The sequence below is a fragment of the Abramis brama genome (assembly GCF_963993115.1).
Source record: "Abramis brama genome assembly, chromosome: 17".
NCBI lineage: Eukaryota > Metazoa > Chordata > Actinopteri > Cypriniformes > Leuciscidae > Abramis > Abramis brama.
In genome coordinates this window covers 21265768-21290858 of record NC_139979.1, presented here as the reverse complement: position 1 = coordinate 21290858, position 25091 = coordinate 21265768, and the positions used below count along the sequence as shown (strand labels likewise).

The following is a 25091-nucleotide window of genomic DNA, read 5'->3' as shown; positions in this document are numbered from 1 at the left end:
TTCTAGGGGTAAAAATTTTCACCCTCACGCAAAATTACAGATCATAAATGGATTCATATTGAAATGACTATCGCAACTTCCATTTCATGACGACTTTAAGGATCATGTGTGGGAAAGTACATCAACAAATGAAACTTATTTATCACTTACATTTTTAAAGGCTATAAAACCGTCTTGTGTCCTGTTTTAAACCTCAAACTAAAATTATGACAGAAATACTGAGGAGTCATTGAATAATTTTCAAGTCACTACTGATTCATTTTGTCGACTATTTTAAGATCATCTTTTAATTAAACCACAGGCAGAGAGAATCTCGATGGTAGTGAGGAAGTAATAAAAGTGGATCGCAGAATCTGTCTTTCACCCTTGAGTCGTTCTCTTCTCACCACACACGGGAGAGCACTAACGTTTCAACATGGCCTTTTATTTCAACTCTAATGAGCTGCATGTGCCTCCCTGCTGTTTCACAATCGCGAGGGACCGACAAAAAGCACTTGCACAAGTTAGAAAGGAAGAAATGAGGAAAAACATTCCCCTGGGTACAGCAGCCCTTGTAAATTACAGGCACAAATTCCTGCAAGTTGTAGTGAGGTTAACTTGTAAATTTCATGCAAGTACTCTTAATCCTTTATTTAATCTTAATCAAATCCAGAGTGACATGAAACAGTGTTTATTTGACTCACAGCAACACCGTTGTTGTTCTCAGTAACTTTAGATAATTCTGATCATGTTTGACTGCTGTTTTTGATCAAAGTGTTTGCTTCAAAGTCAGCTTATGAACATGGAAGTGCAACTAAAAAAGATTTTCAAATCAACATCAGTTTTTTAAATCTAACCTGCTATACAGAAAATGCCTATTTTGAGGGCTTAATTTAATCTACAGCTATTTCTTTTTCTGGTTTTGATTGTCAGTCAAGCACAAAAACTATTTGTTCATTAAAAAAAAAATGAATCAAACAAACTTAAACAAGTGCTTAGTCCAACAATGACTCCATGGCTTTGTCAGTTATTGTTTTTTTGTTATGTTTTTCTGTAATTAAAAAAAAAAAAAAATCGTATTTTGTTTCTACATTTCACAGTAGTAAATAAGACTTGTGGACAAAAATAATAAAGATAATATAGCGTAAAACTGACCAAATAAGAGAATATCAATAAGTTAATAAAATACAAAGAAAATAAGGATTAAAAACATCCTGAGGAAAGGTCATAGTGGAATCTGATCATTTAATTCATACACAAAAACTTAAACAGTTAGTTTGCTCTATTACTTCTCTTCACTGGTGGCATATAAGTGCAGCCAGTAACCAAGAATAAACACGAGATGGCACTAAAAACTCTGTGGTTTTTAGACTCTGTGTTGACAGACCTCTCTGTGGTAGTCTGGTTGACTACCTTTCACTGCAACGTTTTGTTTACACATCCGTATTGTCACCTTTGTTGTAGATACTAATCACAAATAACTTTTTCCATTACGTACATTTAAAGACAACATCAACGAAGATGCAAAAACAACTTTCAGTTTCATTCAAAACATGCACTGTCTGCAATTAGTGTGAATCACACCAGCGGAAATCAATGTTCCATAAGGCGTAATTACGGTCTTAAAATAATTTTATTTATTTAAGAATATTCTTTTTAAATAAAAACACTTTAGTTTATTGTGTTTAAAGTTTCAATATTTCAACCACAAAAGTGTGATTACAATTGTAGTGGTTGCGTGTTTTCACGAGGTAAATAAACGCTCGTGAACAGAAATCGCCTTCACCTGAGGTAGCCTAATCGCAGGAACACTTTTCGTTAGACGGAACGTCACCTCCTACAACATTTCCCACAGCTATAGCCTACAATCCTTTTAAAAATTCCTTGAAAGACATCGTATGAATCCCAAACTGCCAATTTCAAACATGAATAACCCAAATAACCGATGATAAAGCCGATTGAACGATTTAACTGGCCGTCTTTCATTAGAGGAGGAAGTGTTAAACACATTTTAGGTAAAACATGTACACAGTACTTCGATGAATCACACAGACGTCAATCCAAACATTTCCTGACAGCTAGAGAGTTCAGCATGGCTTCACAGGACATCTCAGACATTTGCTCCACCCAAAGAGGATATGCTTGCGGAGCCTATAGAGGGGCTGAAACTATTCAACCTGAATCACAACTTTTTCCCTGGTCGGGGGTAAAGTCCTGTGCGTGTCTATGAAATCACATGGCATTTTAAGAATGCTTCAAAGATGGCGGTTTGTGGCAACAGAGTGCAGAAAAGTGCATGTTTGGAAGTGCTAGTACGGGAGCGATGGCACGCGGTGCTGGCGAGTTTAAGCGACGAGTCCCTGACGCTCAGCTGCGAGGATCCCGCGACAGACACCAGCGTTAACCTCAACGGCATCACCACCAACGGCTCCTACGACCAGCCGGACCCCACGAACAGTCCCAAAGCCGGAGTATGGACTCCTTTTACGGACTCACAAGTTCCCGAAGCGATTGCGAACCGTAAAAGATGTGTCAAAGTTATCAAGCAGGAGGTCGGTGGATTAGGGATAAGCATCAAAGGCGGGAAGGAGAACAAGATGCCTATTCTTATTAGTAAGATATTCAAGGGTCTGGCTGCGGATCAGACTCAAGCGCTCTATGTGGGGGACGCGATACTGTCCGTGAACGGGATCAATCTGCGGGACGCCACGCACGACGAGGCGGTGCAGGTGCTGAAGAAAGCGGGCAGAGAAGTTATGCTGGAGGGTAAGTAGGCTACAGGACTGGAGAAACGCTGGAAACCCTTTCAGTGGGGCTGGAGGTATCAGTTGTGAGGGACCTGTTAATTGAGAAATGAAGCATTGACAACACAACACTGTACACAATGTTTATTGTTTGCATTATGGTTCTGTAAGAAGAACCTAAACATCCATGGAACATTTAAGGTTATTTTTAGTAGAAAAAGGTTCTTTGGATTGTTCTTCACACTTAGAAAAAAAAAAAGTTCACTGAAAGGGGAACGTAAAATTGTTCATCTATGGCATTGTAAACCAGTCTAAGCTGGTCTGTGCACAATTCCTCTCCAAAACCAGCTCACATGCTTGCCTGGTTAAAAAAATAAAATAAAAAAATAAATAAATATATATTATATAATATATATAGCCTATATATATATATTATCGCTCAGCAAGTTACCCAGCTAAACCAAACCATCTCAGACACCAGCTAGACCAGCTATGACCATCAGGTCAGGCTGTGTGTGTGTTTTAAGCAGGACTACATTAGGGTACCGCAAACACGTCCTTCACTTACACATGTAGAAGGTCCACACAGACAGCAACATAGTGTCGGCCCAGATCCAGGCCACATCTAGTACATGTGGACACTATGTTGCTGTCTGGGTTATTGCTGGAGTGATGGACGTGTTTGCTGTGCCCCTCCAGTGTTGTACGTTGAGGATGAAAGCACCCTTGAGAGTGACAAAGCTATGAAATTCCCTCATAAAAGCATAGCACAGATTTCAGAGGGACATTCATAACTTTCATTCTGCTCTGTCATGTTGATGATTTTCACAATACAGCTGAGGGTCGTAGGAAATGTGGTTAGATATACGTGAGCAACATCAGCTAGAATGAAAATACCTGATACACGACATACAGTGGAAAAAGGATGTACCATTTCAAACCATGTGCAAAATATGCAACCATGTGCAACCACGTGCAAAATATACTCTCTTTTTCTCCTATCTCTCTCTTTTTCTTAAAATCTAGTTTATCTCTTGATTGCTTTACAAAATATTTATTGTTATTGAGATCAAAATAAAGGATAATTTACAGTAAGTGCACCAATTCAGGCAAATGTATTGTATTTATCCTGTAAAAGATACCATTGTAAGAATGCATCCTGTTGTAATCCGTATTCTGTATTTGTGACGTGTATATCTTAAAATCCCGGTCACAGAGTATATTGTTAGTGGCATGGGGGAATGTATGCAAATGCTCTTACACTATCAGTCATATTAGCTGTTCTCTGCTAGTCTGCTACACAAGACTTTAACCCCATACCAGCACTGTACTGTTTTTTTATGATATTCAAGGATTTTCCTGTACACTGACCTGAGGGTCAGATTAGTCACTTTCTGTAAATCAGTTAAACAGGGCAACCAGCCATGGAGAAGAATGTTTTGATTTCTACGTTTTCCCTGTTGAATCACCATAAAAGTTTGACAGGCTTATGGAAGTAAAATAATGGCAAATGTTTTTTAAAGAAAAAAGCCTGTTGAATTGCACTACTTGGAAAAAAATAGGCATTGTATTTTTAGGGCTTGCATTTTTATGGGCTGAAATTCAACATGGTTGAATATTTAAGCTGTGCATATTTCAATTCAAAACATTTCAAACACATTTTCATTATTAAAAATGAAATAATCCATATTTACCTTTCATATTTCACTTCCAAAATATTCAAACTGTTTAAAAATATTGCTCAATTGCTGTAAATGAGTTTTTATTAATGAATGGCTTGCTCTAACTGTTGCTCTGGTCTTCGTCAACAACTCGCGCTTTTGCACCCCCTGCTGGTGAGGTGGACTAACAGCAGATGGAGAGTATGCTCGGCAATCTACTGCTTTTCCTGCAGTTCCTGGATGTCGACGTTGAATTTACTGTCGAATTTGAACCACTGAATTTGTGGAAGCGAATTTGCAAAGCGAAATAAAATGGACCGAAAATTGCCTGTTGAAAATTATAGGTTGTATTTTTAAACAGTTTGAATATTTTGGAAGTGAAATATGAAAGGTGAATATGGGTTATGGATTTTTTAATAATGAAAATGTGTTTGAAATGATTTGAATTGAAATATTCACAGCTTAAATATTCAACCATACTGAATTTCAGCCCATAACAATGCAAGCCCTAAAAATACAATGCATTAAAATGCAAGCATGGTTAATGCAATACATATTTTTTTCCCAAGTAGTGCAATTCAACAGGCTTTTTTGTTTCAAAAACATTTTGCATTATTTTACTTCCACACAGGCTTGCATGACAGAAAGTAACTTTGCCAGATTACTTTGGAAATTAAATATTTAATTTTTTTTCTTTCAAGCTGATTCATGCAACTGATAACAAGATCACACATCTATATTTGGCCAGGCTTGTTCAGTGACTTTGCAGCTCCCCACCTGATGTCTGTGACTAAGTGAACACAGATGTGCTAAAAAAAAAAGGTCATATCCTCATTCTTCAGAATTGATCTGCCTTCGGCGTCATGTCAGACTGAGGTTCAGTTATTGATGGGCAGATGTTGGTATCCAAGTTTGTAGCAGGATAAAATAATATTGGAAATTCTGTCATCATTTACTCTCCCTCAAATTATTCCAGTATTATATGACTTTGTGTCCTCCATGGAAGTTTAGCAGAGTATTGATTGACGCTACTTTTTCCAACCCGAACTCATGAGAAAATGTAGCCTAACTATTTTATGAATTGGTGATTTCGTATGAATTCATAAATGTACGGTTTTAGAAAAAACTAAGCTTGAAGGTCCACACCTAAACTAACCCTCAGTAGGGCGTAAGCAAATTGTATGGAAATTTACAAATGAGATATAATGATTTTAAACAAATTCGCCAAAGTGTTGTGCTGGCTTTTTCTCATAGGGTGATAGTGAACACGAACAGTGACCAGTGGATGTCAAATATGGCACATCAAGTCGTGTAATGCCGGGTTTGATGTTAATGAAATTAAAGGGATAGTTTACTTCTGTCATCATTTACTCACCCTCAAGTTGTTCTAAACTTGTATGAGTTTCTTTGTTCTGTAGAACACAAAAGAAGATATTGTGAAGAATTTTGTCAACCAAACAGTTTCTGGTGCCCATTGACTTCCATAGTACTTTTTTTTTTTCATACTATGAAAGTCAATAGGGGCCAACAACTGTTTTAGTCTTTCAACAAAGAAACTCGTACAAGTTTAGAACAACTTGAGGGTGAGAAAATAATGACAGAATTTTCATTTTCAAAGTGAACTATGCTTTTAAACTTCATTGGCTCTCATGTGTCACAAAACCAATCCTGGTGCACCACATTTGAATATGTGCATGCATTCAAATAACATGAATAAGATTTGAGAGCTATGACAAATGGCAGGATTTTCAGTGAATAATAAATACAATTTTGTCCTGTTCAAAACACAAATCTCTCATACGACTTCAAAAGACTTGAAATTTAGCGCTCTATAGTATTGTCTTTTTTTTTGTGGTTCTTTTTATTGTTGTTGTCAATTTTGGAGCTTGAAAACCCCTCTAGTCACCATCTAGGTAACATCTTTAGTATTCCATGAAAGAAAGAACAACAGGAGGGTGCATAAATGATAATTACATTTTAATTATATTCCATTAAAGCTTTAATATATCTGAAGACTAATTTTAAATTACAGGTTTAACAGCAGAAAAGGAGAATTTGGTTCACGTGGAGCACTCATGTTATCATCAGTACACTTTAAAAAAGTGATGAAACATTTCACTAGTTAGATTCATTGCAAATCTTCAAACAGAAATTCTGATTTAAAACAGAACTTCCAACTAGTGTTACCATATTCGTAGGTCAATTAAGTACAGTGGTTTAGAAAAATGCAAGACGATTTCAGTGAACAGAGCATCCAATATATCAACCAGTTGTCCATAAAGCTCACTATTTGCACAAGCGAGTGAGTTTTGCATGTCAAATTAAAGCCCATGATTCCTTTGTCCTGTCCTTGGGATTTGGCTTCTTTGAATAATTAAATTTGATGTTTCTTGCCAGAAATATTTGCACATCCTTTTACTCTTACAGATGTACTACACCAAAGTTGTATTTTACTTTGTCACCACTCTATCAATCAACACCGTAGTCTTTTAACATATTCCCTGATGCCCTTCCTTGTCTATAGGCTATATATTCTTGAGAAACACATTTGTCATGGGGGACAAGTCAATGTCTTTGGCAAAATTACAGAGCTAGTCATACTGAAGTCAAGGTCTCTGGATGATAAAAAAAATAAAGTCTCAAGGCATTTGACAAGTTGATAGCTACCTGTCTGCACAAAAAAGCCCAATTCTCTAGTTATGACTCAAGGAAAATTATTATTATTATTTTTTTTTTTATCACTATGCATCCAAAATTCATGCCTCAAATGAGCAATTTGCCAATTGAAGTCAAAAAAGGGCCTTTTTCTTCCTCTTTGAACAAAGCATCTAATTTTTTAAAACCTAGATAAACATAGCGCACAAAAGCTGTCCTCATGTAAATGTGTGTTCAGACGAGTGTTCTACAACACAACATTGTACTGAAAATAACGGCAGAGAAATAATTGTACGGTAGGCCTGTAGAATGTTTTGAAGAAAACATGGAATTTAGCATCTGTATTCTTCGATATGCTTTAAACTAGAATCACTGTTCTCTAAAAACACCCAATTACAGTCGTAAGCGAAGACTCGCTGTAGAAGCCTAGACAAAGAAATAGGGGAAATGAAACACTCTGGAAGTCAAAGCACATTCTCGATATTACTAGTGCAAACTGTGACAGCATGACTCTGCAAACGTTTTTAGTAATCTTAACTAAGATAGATGCATAAGCCAAAGGTACGAATAAATCATTCCTGGAATGTGCCACATGCTTTCTGTTCTTTCTCATTCACTCACTTATTCAGAATTGTAAATAAATGATAAAGTGAGAGAGAATGAGACGGGGATTGGAATGAGGGCTAGTCTATTACAGAGGGAGGGAAACGTGTAGTGAAGACAACTCTCACAAGTCACATGACCTCATCCTCAAAGCATGCAGTAGACACTGGGAGCAGGGACAACACATCTGCGGTACATGCAAGCTCAGTCGTTCTGTCGTTTACTTCAGTACTTGTTGCCCAGTTAGTTAATGGTTAAGGGAAATGCAAGTTCTAATCATCCACAGCAATATCATTTCCTTGATCCAACCTGATGTTTGTAATGCAAAGTTCTTTCAATTCCCTTCAATTCCCAACATTCCCTTCAACAAAGGTCAGGAGACAAATGAATGTATATTCTCAAATAAAGTAAACTCCACATGGTAAACTATAGATATTTGAACAGCAGCCACGAGACTAGAATAACTGGTTTCATGTAACATTGATCTCATGTTTTAAATGCACAAACCACCTGGAGCAGAAGACATTTAGGTTTAATACTGGTATTCAAGCCCAGCTGTTCTCTTCTGAACAACCAACTTGTTATGTGATCATGTTATGCAATATTACTAATTGCAATGATTTTGCTGGCGATGTAAATTAACCAACATCGCCAGTTTCAGTGATTCAATTCAAAACTCTGATACACGGAAATCTGATTTTGTTCACAAAGTCTCTTCATGTATTTTTTTAATATATGTAGTGAATATTGCTGTTTATTTGTACAGTATGTTGTTGGGTATTTGTATATAATATAATTTAAAAATTAAATGACATGGGCTTAATGGTTAGGCTATATAGTGGTTGAAACCCTTCTATTACTGACATGCTGTTCACTGCTGTTCAAAAAAATATAAAAAAATCTTACTGTTTTGGTTAAGTTTTATTTTTTAATGTTTAATGTTTCTTATGAAATCAAAATGGACAAATCCTTTTTTTTTATGGACTATTGCAGTATTTATTATAAAAGATATATCCGTGCACATCATTATTATTTTGAATTCATGTGCCCTCATAATCGTTAATCAAGATAACTTCCCCTCCCTCTTGTTGCGATCTCTTCTCTTCTCTTCTCTTCTCTTCTCTTCTCTTCTCTTCTCTTCTCTTCTCTTCTCTTCTCTTCTCTTCTCTTCTCTTCTCTTCTCTTCTCTTCTCTTCTCTTCTCTTCTCTTCTCTTCTCTTCTCTTCTCTTCTCTTCTCTTCTCTTAGAATGATTTCTGAAGGATTATATGACACTGAAAACTGCAGTAATGGATGCTGAAAATTCAGCCTTGCCCTCACAAAAATAAATTACATTTTTAAAATGTATTAAAATAGAATTTTATTTTAAATTATAATAATATTTCACAATATTACTGTATTTGTGATTAAATGAATGCAGCCTTGGTGAGCATAAGAGACTTCTTTCAAAAAACATTAGTTCAACCAAAAATGAAATTTCTGTCATCATTTACTCACCCTCATGTCGTCCCATATGACCCGTAAGAAATTTGTTTATCTTCGGAATCGGAACACAAATGAAGATATTTTTTAATGACATCTGAGATCTAGACAGCTATGCAACTACCACTTTAGTGCTTCAAAAATGTGCGAGTTGATGAATGTTTATTCATCAAAGTGGTAGTTGCGTGGACTGTCAATGGAGGGACAGAAATCTCTCAGATTTCATCAAAAAAGTTGTTCATTTGTGTTCCGAAGATGAACGAAAGTTTTACGGGTTTGAAACGACATGTGGGTGAGAAAATTATGACAGAACTAACCCTTTCAGAAATCTTTTTGGCATCACCCTGACAGCAAAATTATTCATGCTTCATCCACAGTGGCGTAACTGCATTTACAAGGTTTTGAAAGTGAGTAAGTGAATAGATACTCTGGACAGATTTTTGATATTTCAGTGGTGCTGTGGTCATGAAACTGAGGTTCCTATTTAAATTCTCATTGTTGGTGCTCTCAGCTTATGCACATTTAACATTCTCTTTTGAGTGAACATCATAATGAGAGCAATTAACGTCCACTCCCAAGTGTGAATGTTCTAGAAAAATGGATCTGTCATGGACTGTAGCGCATGTTGAAGGCAGTCAACCATAAACACTTCACCATTTCTCATTGCTAATTTTCATAATGTACATTTTGCTTGGAAGCCTATTGCTCAACAGCATTAGTAAATCATTATTAACACTCTTTTTTTTTTATTTTTTTTTTTTATGTGGGGTCAAAAGTAACCCAATTTGGGTTGTTTTGCAACCCACTTATAGGTCAAATATGAACAAACCCAGCCATGGGTTATTCTAGCATGTTGGTTTGTTCATTTAATTCAGCATAATGGGTTGATTTATGGTAGTTCATTTGTACAGTAATACTACCTTATTTTTACCTCGTACATGGGTTAATATTTTAACCTACCAGTAAATCCTGTAAAATTTTGTAAAATACACTACACAACCACGTGTTTCCAGGATACATATTTTATTTGGGATTAATTTGGTTCTAAATACAGAATTTTAGAAATAATAATTTAATGTAGGCTAACATTTTAATTTAAGTGTAATCAGCAATTCTCTGTTATCCATTTCCAATGAAAAAGCTACAATTTCAGTTCTGGACTTGAATTTTCATTTCGGTGCGTCCCTATTAAAAAGTACCATAGTAATAACCACAATACATATACATAAACACAACCCAACACATACTCACCTGTGAAAGGTTATCCCATTTCTTTGACAATTAAACTCTTCTTCGAGAGTTTGCGTAAGTTGGAATTTGGCTATTAACATGTCACATTTTAATTATATTCTGATGAAGTGAACGAAATGACTTGGAAAAAAGATTTGTTTATTTTGCTGAAGGAGACTCAAAGATCCGAGTCAGTAAAAAAATGACCCGAACTTCCCATCACTAACTGAGAGTGATGATACGCTGACCGTTCCAAGATGACGCTCGCGCCGACATGTCTGGAGCAGTCGAATGAGGCATCTACGTATACATGTCTATGGGAGGGTGTGGAGGTGTGTATTGTTTCTGCTATCAGTGAGATTGACCCAGCCACTAACCTGACTGGGTAATACAAAAACTACCTAGCACAGGAAAAAAATGACCCAACAGGCTCAAACCAGCGTTTGGATAGAAAAAAAACCCTTTTTTTTAGGAATTTTCAGAAAGTTATTTTTGTGACAAAACGTCAAGGAGATTTGCATAACATCTTTTGCCTGCCACTGAAGTGACATGATTAAGTAAATAAGCAAAGATAAGATATAACTAACTGTTTTAGCACAAAGTTATCCCTTTGCCTTTGTAGAACATAGAAAATCTTTTCATAAGTTTGTGTTTGTAGCTAGTCTCTTAGCTTGTCCTTGAGGATAAAGGACCACAGGAGCTTTTAGCCCTGTGAATAGAGTTCCACCTGCTGTGTGGTGGACTCTAAAGTTCTGAGTTGTAATGTTTTATGCAAGAGCTGACAGAAGAATCCTTGACCGTGAAGTACACAGTTACAAGTGAGACTTTGGCAGTAGCATTCTGAACTTCTCACTTCTGTGCCTCCGCATTTAGATGGAGTTTATGGATTATGTAGATAGTTATCTTGCTTTGTTTTGTTCTTAATCTTATCAGTCTGAAGCTGTAAAGACAGGGATTTTTGTTTAGGCGTTTAGCCTTAACCAGCTTTGCAAGTTGTGTTTCCTGTTTTAACATGTAAACTAAAGGTCATGATAACGCATACTGAGTATGGTTGGAGGCAGATAGAAAATGTATGTTATTGTCTTCTCTTCACTTTTGTGTGCGTGTGTGTGTTACTTGAGTGATAGCACACAATAGAGAAAGATTCATATCCCAAATTCAGGATACGTTTTTAGACAAAACAGTGATTGGATGCATTCCAGACAATAAAAAATGTTCAAATACTCAAACTCAATACTTGAAGTTTCCAACAAATGGTAAGAGAAAGGTACCAAAGGAGGTACAAACTAAATATTATATGTTGTTTTCTTTTCTATTTGTGTTATGTGGTTTGCAATTTTTGCAATCCTGTAATAATGCAATACTATAAAGCAATAATTTGTTTATGAGCTTTGCAACATTGAAGGTGATGATACACAGGGCAACTTTTTGAGCAATGTTGATGGGCAATCTTGCCGAGCGATTGTTCCTTGGGCACTTTCACATTGAAAATGGGCAATACATTTCTATCTGGATAATTAGATGGGTCGTGGGCCCTGTGTCTCATCCATGGCAACATTGCCCAGCAACATTGCTCAAAAAGTTGCCCTGTGTATCATCACCTTGACAGTCATTGAACTGAATTGAAACAACACTGAATAAATAAATTGAGCTGAGTAATGACACTATTATCTTTTTTAGAGCTGCTTTAAGGCTGATGGTGTGAACGGGCCTTTACAACTGAAGTTTAATTAGTTTCATAATTGATACATTTTACAACATTAATACAACATTTTTAGGGTTTGTGTCTTTAGTCATTTAAAAAGTAATGGGACACTAAAGTGTACCCTGTTTTTGAAAAGTGTCTACTAGCAGAGTGAATTTTTTTTATGTTTTCATTCTCTTGATCTTTTATTACTTGGTCCTGCAGTTAGGGATTGTTTACTTGGCACACTGCAGCATATATGTGCAAAAGTTTTTTGCCGAGAGAAGCATTTATGGAATATGCAACTGTATGTTGCCCTCAGGCATTCAGAATGACTATGTTTTAACCAAATTGATGTCATGCCAAATAGCCAAACAGCCCATTTGTCTCTTTTATGGGTAATTGTGAAATGCCTCTATTATTGTGAAATAGCCCTGTGCTCACATGGTCAACTGCTTCCTGTAAAGATTAAGCTGTCATATGGAATGGGAATAATTGGCCCTCAGCGTGACATTCACCTGAGAAGCTTGGCAGTTGTAATTCGGTTATCAGCACGTTCATGTGCAGATGCTTCAGCCTCAAGTTCATTGCCCTGTCATAAATCCAGCAGCAATCGTCTAGAAATGCAATAGAATAGTATGCAAATATGCGGTGAATTGATTTCCTCACTCAGGACAGCTGTGGGAGTGAAGTGGTTTGCGTAGGGGTTTCCTGCTTTCATTTCTGACTGGCTAAGGCCCAGTGTACACGTGATGGAAAATTAACTCGCAGAGCTGTTTTGTGTTGATTTTTTTTAGGTATGTGCGTCTATCGATACTGTTTTGTTTTGTAGAAGCTTAGATGAAGAGAATGTGCGAACAGTTCACAGTAGTGAACTGTAATAATGTCACGACCCTCAACTGACCCTTCTCTTTTTTGTTCTAGTGAAATACATGCGGGAAGCGACACCATATGTGAAAAAAGGCTCACCGGTGTCTGAGATTGGCTGGGAGACCCCGCCTCCTGAGTCCCCTCGTCTCGGCAGTCCTCACTTCGATATCCCCAGCCCCCCCTCACTGTCCTTACAGGGCGACCGCAGATACATCCCCCTCAAAATGTGCTACATCACCCGCAGTATGACTGTCCCTGACCCAGAAAACAGGTACTGCTTCTAATGCATTCAATATATTGACCACAGGAAGTTTGCAAACTTGAAGCATTACTTTATCAGAGGTCAAAGTCCAATAAATAAATGTTTAAAACATTACAGAATATTTTAATAAATATTATAGCAAATGGTTTTAAATGGTTTCAAACTGAATTCAACATTGGGAAGTATGAATACTTTGGGGAAATCATTTATTTTGTATTTTCATGGGTGTAATGAAATTGTATTTCTTTCGAGGAGTATAATAAAAGTAATGAAATAATTACCAAATAAATACTTTCTCATGAGCTGATCAGCGCTCGTTAATAGCCGTTTCCATCCAAAGCTTCGAACTTATGCGCAAAATTAGAATATCGGATAAAACGAATAAAACATTATTTTCGAAAACAAACAAAATCGTCACTTCCTGGAAAGTTGGCGCAAAATATCCATAATAAAATTTACACGTAGACAAAAAAGAAATGAACGCTGTCAATTTATCTTGCGTTTGGAGGTGGATGCCTGATGTTTGGGAATACAATCGTGTGCGACAGTTCTGGGAGGTCATTGTACCCAACCATTTTGATGACAAACTTTGACTTGGGCATTTCCTCAAATGAGTGCATACGTTTTTTTTTTTATGCGCATTTTTAGAATTTATGCTCAACTTGCCAATTGCATCCAGTGGTTTTTATCCCAACATTGGCATAAAAATAGGTGGATGGAAACATAGTTTATGCCAGAATGACTGAGATGGGCAATCAAAGAAGGTGGGCATTACTGTTACTTTTTACAGACGCAAAGTGTGAATTACAGCATGAAACTTCAGTTTTATTGGTCAAAATGTGAGGTGTAAGATTTAAGTAGCTAGCTAAACATTTAATTGTTGACAACTGTGATGCGATTGAAATGTTAAACGACCAACAGTAATATACAGAGGTGCAAACGGCTCTCAGCTAGAGCCTTTTTCAGCATACTAGGCATAATAATGAATGTGTGCATATTGTGAATGAATTTAACTCACTTGGTTGCATTTTCTTGATGGCCTTTCAGTAAATTCACTTGTCATCCTTAGATCTACTCTAGAATATGGTCAAGTGTGTGGCTTTGACAAGTAGGTTTATAGGTTGTGGTTAGGACGGTCTCATTTCCAAATAGACCAAACGCACTTCTTCACAATAAAATCTAGTTCTTTAACTATTTTTCTTTATTTGTCTCCTACTCAGTTTCTTGTCAAAAAGAGAAAATTAAAGAAATAGTGCTTAAAATTTAAAGGGATATCATATCGGGTTATCATTCTTTATCATTTACCTATGAAACTTTTGTCATTCTAAACCCACATGTTATGTTTTCATAAAAGTGTTCATTTTTCAAGCTATTGTTATTACATTTTTGCCCTCCAAACATCTTAGATCAGGAGAATCTAAATCTTTTCGGACCCCCAAGCAAGCACAGATTTTAGACGTTTAGATGTTTGGACATGCTTGTTAAAGATGGTGGAGAAAGTGATTTGAAATGTTTTAGACATTAATGCCGTCTCAGGATGAGCAGTAAGGGGTCTCATTATTTAGAGGATGAATGTGACAGCCCATGGTAATGCACTCCACGCAACAAATGCTTTATACTGGTCGCTCACTCAGTCATGTTTGATGTCTAAAGAGTGCTAGTGTCCTCTGCTTGTCAGTGAACCTTCATATATTCAGAAGTAATGGAGGACAACGTCAAAGTCCATATCAACAATGATTTCAAAGTTTTTCTATGTTACCAGAGTGCTTGAGCTGGGCCCAAAAAACACTCAGAACAAAATGCAAGACATGAAGCCAAACACCAAACCTGTGACGTATTTGCACATCATGTCCAAAGAATAAATAGTAAAAAATACAAATAAAATATTGATCAAGAGGCTAAAATGATGCTTGGTGCAAAAAGGTAACAATACGTTTTCAGGTTAGCAGTGTCCATTAGATAAACTGGAAAATTTATATGGATGTATTTATTTATAGATTAATGATCTACTATGGGTGTAATTTATTATAATAATATAAAAACTGCCCCCCCGCTTTGCTATCGGGATGATTCGCCCTACGAGTTTGTTTACCATCGAAATGATTTCGAAGCTGTTATATTAAGGGACAAATCTTGCATAGTGTGCCTTTAAACGGTAGTGTATGTGTATATGACCTATATACTTATGAATATAATTATCGGGTCTGTTGTGTATAAATACAATATAGTTAACATGCATAATATGTACAAAGTCTCATTTATTTATATCAACAAAATGCCATTATACAATTTCAAAACCATAAACATTCACCATTTTCTAAACAAGAAGTCTTGATATATAAACAAACTTTTATTTTGAGGATGCAAATATTTTAAATAAAATATCAGTCTCAGATGTTTCATTTTGTGTTGCTGAATGTGTTTTTGCTCTAGTGATCACACCAACCACAGTGTTTTTTGTTCTCCTAGCTTCATGTTATTTTTTGCACTATATTGTACTTTTGTCGTGAGAAAAATGAACGTTGTGGTTTGTGAGATTAACCATAACATTTCACAGGAAGTCTGTTAAAAGATAATGTACCAGAGTTAAGCTGCTTGACAACAATGACAAGAGGAACTTGTCACATCTTTTTTTCAAAACACTGCAAGACTTTGCGTCAATGAGCTGCTGGAATGTTTAAAGTCACCATGGACTCAATATGGACAATTCTTGTTTTTTTATGGTATGTTGTAGTATTTATAATAACAAATAAAATGATTAATTTTAACAAACTAATAATATATATATTTTTTAATATCATGTGGCCTCATAAACTTTAATCAAATTAACTTCCCCTCCCTTTTGCAGCAACATCTCATCTCTTCTATGATGACGTGTTTACTGGAGCGAGGGCAGAGCAACCTGTCAATCACATGAGATCATAGCAATAGCAAACCACAAACCATCCAATCAATTTCCAATAGACAAAATCCTAAATTTTTTCTTGTTAGAGAGGCTATTTCACTCGGATATACGTCATAATAGAGAAGAAAATTGCAACTTCTGTTTCATGCTGACTTTAACAAACTGCACTCTTAATAACTTTCTGCCTCCATTTGTTTGTTGTAACTTTGTCTCAAACATACACTGAAAAAAAAAATTAACTTAATTTTTTTCTTTTGCAAGTTTTAAGTAAACTTCACATATGGAATTAAGTAAACTCTACTTTAATTAACAAAGAAAATAAGTAATTTTAACTTGGCCAGTAAAAGTTTTTTAAAAGTAATTTCTACTTAGTTGAAGTTTCCTTTGAAATCCATTCTACTCAAACAATATAACACTGAATTAAACCATGCGTTTAAAGTGTATGCTTTACTTAGAAAAACATCAACAAGTAAATAAATGTAGACACTATACATACATATAAGAAGTAATCCATCACCTGAACACAAAGATCTCAATACTTGGTACACAATACACAATTGAGTATAAATGTGTCATCTTGAGTAGAAAATGAATTCCAAATACATAATAAAATGATTAAAATATCACAATATCACTTTTGCATTGCTGAATGCTTTCAGAGGAATCACAGCCCTGTTATTATTCAGTACAACAGCACTCCTGCTCATAAGATATTGCTGGAATATGTGGCGTGGCCAGATTGATAGTGAGATAAACTGACAGGCAGACAGACAGACGAAAGACTTCACTCCTGCCATGCGGCATGTCAGTAAGGAGCTCTGCAGACCGTCAGCTCACACCCTCCAGCTCTGTTTTCAATTTACACCATTGTGTCCCATGTCTTTTAGCCCATCCATCACTGTGGTGCTCATGCAGAGCTCTATCAACTCTGCAGACATTCATGGCTTACCTCGAGTGCCACACTGTGAGAGGATTCCTGTCAAATTCCTAAACAAAATCCATCTGGAATAAAAATAGAATGTGCCCTCTTCCACTGTTGTCATTTCTTTGGACTGTTGGGCGTTCTGATGGTCCAGAGTGGATCTGTAACTGGAGTTGTTTTGGTGGAAGTTAGAGTAGCTGGAGGTTTGGGGTATGGAGATGTTCCTCCACGGCAGATGTGTCATCGACCTTTCCATCTGTCTTGTGTTAGCCTTGCTCTTGTTTGGTTTGACACACTGTGTTTGGAGACCATCTAAATTTAGTTCATTATGTTAATTTTGTCCTCTTTGACTCTTTAATTTGCATTTTTTTTAACACCATTTAGTATGTTTTTTTTTTTTAAAGCCATTTGGTTTACGAGTACACAGGAAGTGTCCTCATTGGAAATACCCATGTCATTATACACATTTGTGTCTTCATAAACCATAGAACACACACACACACACACACACACACACACACACATTTCTCAGAAAAATAAGTTGTATGAGAATAAGTCAAAATTCTATTGTCTCAGTAAAGTCGGTAAACTCTTTAATTAATAATAAAAATGTAGATCGATAATTGTTCAGTCGTATCTGATTGTGAGGTGCCTTAAGATTCCAACCCCTAATGTCAATCTAATCTTTTCCATTTTAAGAGCATGTAAAAAAATCCAATGGCAATTAAAAAGAATGGCTGTTGACTTTCAGTTAATAATAAGAATGTCATCTAGTCATGGCATACTTTTTAAATATCCACTAATGTGTTTTCTTTACTAATTAGTAGTCATAGCATTTTTTAGTAGACATAATTTGGTAATATGTGACCATTTTCCACTCGGTCTCTGGCCATTTCAGTGAAATGCTCAATTTTTGTTCTGCTTCTCATTGAAGACTCCACTGTTATTGACTCTTTCAAGCATCTCTGCATAGAAATAATGTATTCCATAATGTACGTAAAGCTGTTTCTTCAGTAACATCCACTTTTTAAATCAGTGACCTCTCCAAAAAGTCATCCATGCATATATTTAAAAAACTAAAAATCCATTGGATAGTTCTATTGATTTGATTTGAAGTAACTATGATAACCAAGATGTTTGCCCTCACAGGTGGGCGGGGCCTCCTAGCCAAAAATATCTTTAGAATTAAAAAAGTGGCCAAAAATTAAAACAATTACTCTTTTTATTTTATTTTTTAACATCTCTAGTTTTTTTCCTTCTCTTGTCTGGACCTGCACATTTCCTCTCTACAATTACTTAGGTTTTGCCCTATCATTGACACTTCTATGTAAACAAAACATGGCGTAAGTTCTCTAAGGTTGAATTGTAAGGGTAACTTTCTGAGGTCTGCTTACTACCTAAGAGAGATCTCATTTGACCACAAAAGGAATTGAAACATTCACTTCCTAAATTGGACACAGGCATCTCCATTAGTTGTGAAATTCTCCCAATTATAGTCTTAAAGTGCTGAACTCATTGGGCCTCATCCAAAAAGCTTTTTCCTCCAGTCTACTGCAAACATCAGCTCCATCTGTGCCCACCCCCCTAAGCCCCTCCAAACTCTCTGTCTTCATGAAGGTAGATCTATTTTTACCTACACGGTGCACCTGAAAATGATATTGTGGAGTGTAAGGTTAAGACTTTTACTCTAGATGATGTATGAGTGGAGTATTTATCACTGTAAACTCCATGAACCGAACTGATGTATGGTTCTGTTTAAACCTGGTGTATCTGATATTCTGGTGGTTCTTTTAAGCACGGTCTGCCCTTTAAGTCAACTCAGATGGCTCGTGTTTAAATAAATGTTGTCAAATGTCATTGCGTGTAGTCTGTTCTGTAATAAATTTAACTCATTCAACTCTACTATATTTAATCTGTTGCTTTCATTCAGGCAAACATCCTGTATCTACAGTAGATCTATTTTTTTTTCAGAAATACTTTAAAAATGCAATTAATACATACATACTTAAATCCACCTCTTCTATAATGAGCATGTTTTTAAATTCTTATTTAAGATTAATTTAGCTATTTTTTGAGGGCATAAAGTCACTATGTCAGGGTAATACAATTGTACTGATGGTATGAGGGGATTTTGTTTTCTTCAAAGTAGTTTGGCATAATCATTTTTATTATTATTTTTTTATATATAAAAAATATTTTAAACAAACCTGCTTATTCATATTTTTAAAACTTTTGTCTGCCTAACTTAGTCATGTTGTGCAACATGCATACAGTAAGTAAATAATTACAAAATTGCAATTTTTGGTTTTAATAACCCCTTAGCTTGACCAGTGAACTCTGGATTTAGATTAAAACGGAAGCTGAACTGTATTCTCTTTCTTTCTTATTGTGTTTTAGGCAGATGGAGCTGCACTCCTCTGATGCTAAGCACACAATAGTCATGAGACATACAGACACAGCCTCTGCCCAGATCTGGTTCACTCTCATGCAAACTGCCATCACAAACCTCACCAGCAAAGTCATCAGCGAACTCCGAGAACACGCAGGCCGCCACAGCATCGCCGGGAGTCGAGAGATCCGATACCTCGGCTGGCTAGCGGAAAAGGTGGAGAATTGATTCAATTCAATTTGATGAAAACAATTTAAATGTGATGATCTTAAACAGTATAATGAATGTATTTGTGCTATTGACTTTCGCAGTGAGGTTTCGCAAAAACCTGAGACCATATTTACAAAGTTCTGTCATGAAACTCTTGATGGCGCAGGCTGATCGCAATCACATCATTCTCTATAGGGCACAGCTGATTGGTTCCTGCTGTATCAGTAGCCAATGAGCTCACTGCTCAACCTTGGTCAGCTTTTTCCTAGCAGTGCAGCACGCTTACAGAAACCCTCCACCTTCCCCAGCTCCACCTGTATAGATCTGCTACTGGTAATTCATGCATCCAAGTTGTTCAGCAGCAGCATCATGTACTTGCTCACAGGAGCGTGTCATATATGATTTGGCAGTAGCAAGTCCTGTAGCAGCAGCAATAACCAACAGCAGCAGCAGCATTAATAACAGCAGCAGCATAGCAGATCTATTCAACCAAGACCAAACATATCAACGTTGTCATATCAATTACCATGCCAGAAAAAACATTGATCAAGATGGTAAAAGAAAATGTTAAATTGTTTTTGCATTGAGCTCATGATGTCACCAGCCTGTTTCAACTGTCCAACTGCTTATAAACGCACATCAATTCAGCTTCATGATATTCCTGCCTATGAAAGAATCTGCGTGGCATGAAAATGTAACTCTTCTGCATGTCATTTAGCTGTATGATATGGAAAAGGTTACCCAAATTTAAGTAAAAGTAAGCTGTCTAGACCCATACGGATTTCTTACATAAAACCCAACATTAGCTCAAGGTCTTGGTTTGATGTAAGTGTTCCACTGTAAAATGTTCCTGTCATGATAATAATAACTGTGTGGAAAACCTACATTCACTTAAGAAAACAGTTTGGAGGACATTAAAGTGCTTTTTTTACAAGTTTTTACAATAATTTGGCATTTGTTTTTCACGTGTAAGAGGTACGCCTGGTTACATTTGTATCACAGGTGCTCGTTTCAAATCTGCTGTCATACTTATTTAGAGTTGTATATACGTAAGCAGGTGTGCTCATAAACAATAACCAAATTCACATTTAGATTATATACAAGTATGAATGTATGCATTTTGAATGCATATATATATATATATATATATATATATATATATATATATATATGTGTATATATGTGTGTATGCATTCAAAATTCAGTATCTTCCACAAATATGGAGCACTTCAGCTTTTCAGATTTTCTGTCCAATCAAATGCTCTCGAGAATCTGAATCATCCCATCCCTTACGTTAGAAAAAGATTTGCTACACCTGCATCTGAAATGGTTGTTTCTTCACACATTAACTATTTTGTAAGTAATGAATAGCACACAGTGCGCTATATAGGGAGAGATTTCAGACACAGTCATAAAGCCTGTTTTCTTGTCAGTATCATCTCAAACCGCATTCTAAACAGGCCTGTCACAAGCTGTCGGGCAGCTTTGTAGGGCTGTTATGCAAGTGATACGCTATTGGCTGTTTTATAAAAGGAACGTCTCTTCAATATGCCCCTCCCAAATCACAATTATATTATTTCCCCCCAAATCAGACTTCATTTGACACAACAGTTCTCTGCCCTCTGCTTCCCTCCCATTAGCCACCTCTTTGATGGACCTCTAGTGCACAAATGTTTATATTTGCCACATACTTGTGAAAATGGTACGAACATGATTTAAAACAAACGTGTATGGATGAAGCATGTTAGCAGGTCCCAGGTTATACCATACACTCTGGTTGGAAACATGACTAACATTCTCAAAACTGTACAGACAGTTCCTCTGAAGAGGTTTTTTTTTTTCTTCTAAAAATTCTCACAAATCGTGGTGAGCGGGTACTGGAGTGTTTGGAGGATGACTCTTCTCAGTGTGACCGCAGGTTTTTCCTCCCTATTAAATCTTCTTTTCATCGCCGTCTCATTAGCCGAGGCCTGACTGGGCCGGCTAATAGAGAACTGCAGTGATGGCAGGGCTGTGGGCAGCCCAGTCTCAGCCTGCCCTTTAATGAGAGCTCACCCGTTCCGTCTCCTATTACCAACCTGCCGGCCCCTTGATGAATAATTATATGAGGAAAAAGCCTCCAGTGTGCTGAATGCCCACAGACAGCGAGCAGATTTTTTTTGTGCTTATAACAAGGGCCTGTTTGTGGTTGCGCATCTGCTTCTGATGCACTCGCCCCCGCTGGGGTCTCTTTTTAGCCTTAAGGCAAACTGACCCTGTGATTTGTGAGATTTGAGTGGTCTGTCAGGCTATCAAAGCCCTGAGGAGACATCTGCCATAGACGAGAGCTTCAGCAGTAAATGCATTCAGGCTCAACTTAAGGTCTTATTTGGACAACATTTGGAACTATTACTCAATTGTAGCGCAGGTTTACTTTTGAGCTTATTAAAGTCAACGTGAAATGTCATTCAAATCTCACTTCTGTAATGTGATGGATTTCAGAGTGAAACACAATTTTCAGTGTGAAAAAAATGTTGAGTGGGGCTTAATTTTATTCACCTGGAAATGATTGGATCATGTTAAGTGGGTGTTTCTCAACAGAATGGTGGTTAGAGGGGAGGGGTGAAAGTATAAGGGATTTGTGAAGTCATCCGAAAAGGAAAGTCATTTCAGAGGCAAAGCAAGTTATTATAATTTCATTAAAGATGATGACAAACATTAGTTTTTTTGTAATAACGTGTACAGATGAATCATTCACAGCAAGACAGGGTTGATACAATCATACTAATATATTAGTATGCCATTGTTTTCCTCATAATATTGCATTGATACTTCAAATATCAAATGATATGGTCAAGTAATGAGAAAGCAGTTTGTCTAAATAAGCATTACCTCTGAAACTTCTCAGTGTGGTCAGAGATGCAGAACCGGAGAAAAGCAATAATAATTGCAAGTTCTGTCAGGAACACTATCGTCAAATACGATTGACAATTAGCATAGTTTGGATTGGTTCTGTTTTGGGCAATTACTCCAATTATTGGAGAGCAGCAATAACCCCCCTTAGGGTAAACAACAGAACCAACATGAATGTATTGCAGATATCATTAATGTCAATATTTTAATGTACAACATAATTCGAGAATTTAGTCTGATTCAAAGGGGAATCAGAATGCCAAATCCTGACTGGGCGAGAGGAGGAGCTGGGGATGGAGGAGGGTAATTCGCTCCTGACAAACACGATTGCTGCTGATAATACTGAAGGAGCTTATATATGGATGCTGTGATAGGCATTGTATTCCTATAGGTAGATGTGGATCAGCTCAGAGTCAGACCTGCCAGAATTAACACTACGCTTGATTTAGGTTACGCTTAAAGTAAAAACTATTTTCCTTTGAGGTTAGAATAATACACTTATTTTCAAGGTGTCGTAAGGTTTTGCTTCTCTGGTAAATTTATCTTGTTTTTAGAATGCTTTTAATAGAAAACAAAGATGCTTTGCGTACTGTATGTAAATGATATTTATGCATGATAACAAAGCCATTGTGCGTACCTCCGAACCTGATTTTATCAAGTACAACATGTTCCTGGATCAACATCTTTGTTGATCCTGGAACAGATTTGAGGGACAAGTTTACGGTTTACAGCCAGGGTTAGGCGCTTCTACATCAGTGTCACTCACCTGTCATTTCCCTCTGATTTTAGGGGTAACCTATGGGTAGGGTTAGGTTTAGAGGTAGGGATATGGTTATGATTACATTTTCGGACTGGAATGTTGTTCCAGGACCAACAAAATATGTTGACCCTGCAAAATCAGGACGTTCCGCAAGCACCATGTATGGCCGTTTCGAGGAGGAGATGGGTAGGGGAATGAAGATTGTGCATGTGCCCGCAATCTTCCCCTAACTGGGATAAATAAAGTGAACTATGTATAGGTCTTGTATATCTGAAAACTTTTGTGTGTGCATACTTTCAGGCAAAGCTTTATACATGAGGAAAAGGAACTTGCATTAAGAAAATAAATGGGGTTTCTTTTGAATTCATGTTGACTTTACTGAGGGTGTGTGTGTGTGTGTTTCAGACGGAAAGTGAAAGACAACGCTGGAAGCCGGTGCTCGTGATGTTGACGGAGAAAGACCTGCTGCTGTTTGACAGTATGCCACGCATGAGAGAACACTGGCTCAGCCCGACACACACCTACCCTCTGCTCGCCACACGGTACACACTCACACACAGCGTTACGGCTGTCTTTTTGCTCGTTCATACAAACACACCTTTGGAAAACCAATCATGGTGTACACACTTGCAAAACCCTCTGTACACACACACACACACACACACACAGACACACACACACACACACACACACACACACACACACACACACATGCAAACACTCACACTTTTTGCATGGCAGTTGGCAGTGCTGATCAATTGGGAACTGAAATACACAACTGCAGTCTTTCTCAGCCAGTTGGAAAGAAACAGTACAAAAGCATTACGGCTATTAAAGGCCTGTTGAGGCTGTATGAGGCGACAGCTATTGCTACAAGGGATAGATTTGAAGTCCAAGTTTAACTGGACTGCAGCCCAGATCTCACTCTAGGGCTGATAGGGCAGTTATCACAGGCTCAGTTGGCATGTGTTAATATTTTGTTGACCTTGAGATTGTCCAAAATGGCAGAAAGTATAGCTGTGCTTTTTCTAAAAACTTTTCAAAACTTATTTTGAAATCTCAAGTTTCTGTCAAGCCGGGCAGCCCCGCAAACAGTGAAAACTCATTGGACTAAATCCCACGCCAGTAAATAGAATGCGACAGTGCCCGTCCACTTTTTCAGTGGCCTTGGTTCTGCAGGTATTTTTCCCATTAGTTTTTTCCCATAGGGATAAAAAAAAAAAAAAATCTCTTCGTTAAGAAGTTATAAGCCATGAACCAAACCAACCAGCTACTAGGTGAATCACAACATTGCAAACTTTGATTGAACAAAAAGACAAAGGAACAAGACTGTTCTTAATAGTAGAGCTGCAACTAACGATTATTTTGATAATCGATTAGTTGGCCGAATATTTCTTCGATTAATCTAGATTAATACTTCATATTAAAATAGCAGTGTTTTTGAGCAGTCTATTCTATTCCTCAATGATACCTTTGAGATGATACAACAGGAAAACAAATCTCTTATGTTGAGTTTTTTTGATCATAGGCTGGTGCATTCTGGTCCAGATAAGGGTTCACCACAGCCTGGTGGCGAGTTGTCCTTTGCTACTCGAACGGGAACCAGATTGGGTATCGAAGCCCACCTCTTCAGAGCAGAGACCTGCAAAGACCTGTCACTCTGGACCAGACACATAGTCACTGGCTGCCACGCATCTGCCGAGATGATCAAAGAAGTCACTACCAGTGAGTATGGATCCTACTTGCTCCTTTCTCACGTCTTATGACCTATTCACAGCTAGGAATAATTCTCAGCACGAGAAACATGCACAATAAGGTTTAAAAATGAAACCGCATCTTTTAAA

The 25091-nt window shown here is 37.0% G+C and overlaps 1 protein-coding gene across 1 annotated transcript in view; it reads left to right on the top strand.

Moving 5' to 3' along the window:
• Positions 1-1679: 1679 nt before the first annotated feature.
• The window catches only part of sntb1 (syntrophin, basic 1), a 36184-nt gene continuing 12772 nt past the window's right edge, over positions 1680-25091 (top strand). Inside the window, exons 1-5 of the mRNA XM_084088327.1 lie at positions 1680-2745; positions 12962-13178; positions 19394-19601; positions 23653-23789; positions 24776-24972. Coding sequence (XP_083944453.1) covers positions 2241-2745; positions 12962-13178; positions 19394-19601; positions 23653-23789; positions 24776-24972 — 1264 coding nt within the window. The 5' untranslated portion in view covers positions 1680-2240. The remainder of the gene's footprint in view (positions 2746-12961; positions 13179-19393; positions 19602-23652; positions 23790-24775; positions 24973-25091) is intronic.